This window comes from Sinocyclocheilus anshuiensis, unplaced genomic scaffold (genome assembly GCF_001515605.1).
Source record: "Sinocyclocheilus anshuiensis isolate Anshui unplaced genomic scaffold, SAMN03320099.WGS_v1.1 scaffold1429, whole genome shotgun sequence".
Taxonomy (NCBI): Eukaryota; Metazoa; Chordata; class Actinopteri; order Cypriniformes; family Cyprinidae; genus Sinocyclocheilus; species Sinocyclocheilus anshuiensis.
The window spans coordinates 581,354-585,491 of NW_015548305.1; the positions used below are offsets into that span (position 1 = coordinate 581,354).

The following is a 4,138-nucleotide window of genomic DNA, read 5'->3' on the forward strand; positions in this document are numbered from 1 at the left end:
GTGTCCTCATTTGTAAGTCGCTTTGGATAAAAGCGTCTGCTAAATGACCAAATGTAAATGTAAATGTAAATAGGCACAGACCACCTCGTAAATGTTTAAGGGAACCGCAAAGTGACAAACATGGCTGGGACATATTTATCAATGTTTGCTCTGAAAGGTGATATTTTTGTTTATTTTAACATCCTGCTCATACGATTCCTTATAGATTTTTTTTGGGATATTATTAGCCTAAATAAGCTGACGAAATACACAATTACTGTAACTGTGAAAGGTTATGTAAGCTGCCTAACTTACTCTTACAATTTTCCTTACAAAAAATTAAGCTGGCTAACTTACTTTTACAACTTCCCTTACAAAAAATATCCATAGCCTATGGTTTTACTATTAAAATTAATTAAAGGGGTCATATGATGCTGCTAAAAAGAACAGTATTTTGTGTATTTGGTGTAATGAAATTATGCAAATCTTCCCACAGAGCGACGTAGGTATGTTGGGGCGTGTTAGAACGAGCCGTTTTAGGTAGGTGTGGCTGACTCTTAACTTTTATAAAGAATATCTCTTTGGATTTGAGACTTTAGTCTTTGCAACTTTTCAGATCTTCTTTATGCACCAAGAGCTTGTAACAGTCCAAAGAGAAAGGAAAAATGTAAATCGCATCACATGACCCCTTTAATAAATACATTTATTTTATAAAAAATAAATAAAAACAAAAATGGTTACTATAGTTAAACCATGGTATGCACAAATTAACCATGGATTTACTACACTAACCATAGTTTAACCATGATATTTGTACAACTCTGGTTATACAAATGGTAATCAATACGCCAAAACATTCTTTATTTGTTTGTGTTGTGAGCATTTGCAGCACATGCGCTGTCAAACTGATGAAGATGTTTTCTTAATTTGCTGGTGCTTTTTTTATTTGCATGTGTTTTCTGAAGTTGCAGCACGTTGGGCTCTCTCGGCCACCGTATTATTATGTATTAACTGTGTTTACAATAATTCATGAAATTGTACAATGCATTATAAAGTGCATTAAAAGGCATAATTAATGCATTAAAACTACTTTTATAATGCATTATACATTAGTAAAGTGTTACCAGGTTTTCTTTAATGCAATTTCCTGTAACTGTACACATTCATGTTTTTAGAAACACTGTGCAATATCACATATCATACGTTTTTTAATTATTCATGTTTTACTCAAATTAAACAAAAATGCTACTCTATAAAAAGGATGGTGTTGTTTCAGCTGTCTAAAACACACCATATCCAAATATCTTTTTATTTTAAGTTAAGTTGATACATTATGAAGTAAAAAGATTTTTTATTATTGATTGTGATTGGCTAGGACTTACGGAGAGTAAAAGACTGATTGATCAGTGGAAACTGGCCTGTCCAGTTCAGATACACTGAGGTGGAGTTGGGCTGCGTGATAGTCAGATTGCTGGAATAGTCTGTTGTGCAAGTAGAGAAATATTGAGAATGTGAGTGACTGAAAGAATGAGAAAAGTGCATGAAAGGGTGATATGGTGAATGTGATATTGAATGCAAAATATTATTTTCATCCTTTCCGGACAACAGTGGCCTTAATGTTCAAAGCCGTTATTAGAAGTGGTAAAGACTTACTGGTGGAGAGGTTTGCGCAGCACACAACTGAACAGTTGATCTTGAAGAAATACGTGTTTCCAGGCAGCAGTTCAGTTACTGTGATGCTATTCTGAGCGCTTGTAATGCTGGCGTTCTGCACACTGCAGGAGGAGCTGTCTCCTACAAACATAGTGATGTCTGAGGTTGTGGGGTTTGTCTTATATTGGCACACTGCACCTAAATAAAGACACAAAACCAGCATACGGTAGGTAAATGCCCAACATTATATGATGATGCAAATCACATCAAGTGGTTTAAGCTTAAAAGTACTGGTAAATATCATTGATACAGACTGCGCAAATAAAGACCTATTCATCAGGAAAAGTGAGTTTCAAGATGATTATACTTACAGTCAGAGTGCCCATGAGGGATCTGGGGAAAAAAACAACATAACTTTATCAAATTTATTACGGTTTCATTTTGCTTGCCGATTAGCAGCACATGAATCCACAGCAGTAAGAAGCTTAAGCAAGTTTCAAATTACAAATAAAGCACAACTTCTTTGACAACTTCCATTGTGCAATATCTGTTTAAGATATAGATCTATTATTTGCACCACAGTGACGTCAGATGAGCTCCATATGAAAAAAAGAGCAAGTATACACAGTGTTGTATAATGTTACTAAAAAAACTGAAGTTAACTATTAATGCACATGTTGAGCCAATGTTGTGTGAAGTCCAAGCAGGCCTGACAGTTCTCTTTACCTGCATTGAAGTTCAACTAAACTTAACCACAAATCAAAACATCATTCTTCCTTTCAAGTGGATTATTTGGCCATCTGGGAATTTAGAAACACATGCATAAGCTATATTTACCCACCACTAGTGAAATTAGTAGGGCCAATGAATTACTGTACTTTATAAAGCTAAAATATTATTTTTCTAAAAGGACAAATTGTGCTACTTGGAAAAAGCTAAATTATACAATACTTTTTTTTGATTAACACTTTTTGGTCACCACTTGATTCCCATTAATGTCTTATTTCACATGGTTGATGAGTTCAGTATCATTCTAAAATGTGGTGAATAGTAATAAGGATGAGTAGGTGTATAAAGTATATAGATGTAAGTGCCTGGCATGATATGCTACTACATTTCTTTATTCTGCCCATTTCCCTTTCCTAGTTCTTCTGAGCAATATTTTCATTGGCCTATTATGAAACTGACACCCACCGCCTGGCTATGATTGGTTGCTTATCTGGGACATCTTCATTGTCAAATTTGTAAAGGAAATCTGATCTTTTTTTCTGCTTGAGCCACAACTTCCGTATTGGTAACAACAATACTTTCATAAACACATTTTTTAACCCTGTGGTTAGATTCTAGTCACTGAACAACGTGTAACAGTAAGAATGAATAGACAGAATACAAACACAAACACAATTCATCTATATCCACTCCATCCAAATAATTTTTTTAAATTATTAAATCTAAAAACTTTGGACAGGTTATTTTGTTTATAATAACTGTTACTGGTGTTAACAGCGTGTAAGTAATACAGCATCTTTGATAGTCCTCATCTGAGTTCACACATGACTTAAAGGGGTCCTATTATGCTTTTCCACTTTTTCAACTTTAGTTAGTCTGTAATGTTGCTGTTCTATGGTAAGGGGCATGACATTTCCCAACCGGGCGCCGAGTGCTGCCAATCACAACACACATTGACCCAGCTAACCAATCACAGCACATTTCGTATTTCAGAAGGCGGGCCTTCATTTGATTCAGGAACTATTCGAGCCATTCATGCCAGACTGGGGAGAGAGGTGTTGTAATAATGTAAAATATGTGAAAAATAATGTGTTTTTCGAACAACCTAGTATGAGAGCCTGTTCTAGTACACCCCCAAAACAAAATCAAGACTTTGTAAAAGAGCATAATAGGACCCCTTTAAATCAAGTGTGGCATGCCTGCTGACACCACACATACAAATTTTTTATCAATGAGATAAAGACACATTAATTACAAGATTTTTTTGTGTATATTGTAGTCATAATCTAGCATTAAAAAGCCATTATTGCCAGTAAACCCTAAACTGCAAATTATCAAACCTCTGTTTTGTTATACAAAAAGGAACAACAATTAGGAGAGAGTGGGATAAGATGAGCCATTTTTGTTTTCTTATGTGGTCCTCGAGATAAGGGAAAATGAGGCAGAAGTACAATGAAAGTATCTAAAGTAGGATGTTTGCTATCATTTTAAATTATCAGAATGTATCTATGACAAAGGGTTCTAAAAATATGGATTCTTGTATAAAAAATCCCGTGGCTCAATTTGCCCCAGGTTAGGGGTAAGTTGATCCAAGTCAGTGGGTAAGATGCACCATCTGGGTGTAAACTGTCCATCTGACTGAATCTGATTCAAACCCATGTGAAATTTTCAAATTTCCTTTTACAAACAGTCGTGTTTCCTTTCTTTAAAGGGGTAGTTCACCCAAAAATGAAAATTTGATGTTTATCTGCTTACCCCCAGGGCATCCAAGATGTAG

The 4,138-nt window shown here is 35.1% G+C and overlaps 1 protein-coding gene across 3 annotated transcripts in view; it reads right to left on the minus strand.

The window, feature by feature from the left end:
- LOC107656190 (receptor-type tyrosine-protein phosphatase eta-like) overlaps positions 1-4,138 on the minus strand; it is a 30,931-nt gene that overhangs the window by 19,169 nt on the left and 7,624 nt on the right. For 2 of the 3 annotated variants that reach the window (XM_016443945.1, XM_016443948.1), the window contains exons 2-4: positions 2,004-2,025; positions 1,633-1,830; positions 1,362-1,460 (exon numbers count right to left, since the gene is read on the minus strand). In XM_016443945.1, the coding sequence (XP_016299431.1) occupies positions 1,362-1,460; positions 1,633-1,830; positions 2,004-2,025 (319 nt within the window). The remainder of the gene's footprint in view (positions 1-1,361; positions 1,461-1,632; positions 1,831-2,003; positions 2,026-4,138) is intronic. The other variant, XM_016443947.1, reaches the window with a different exon arrangement.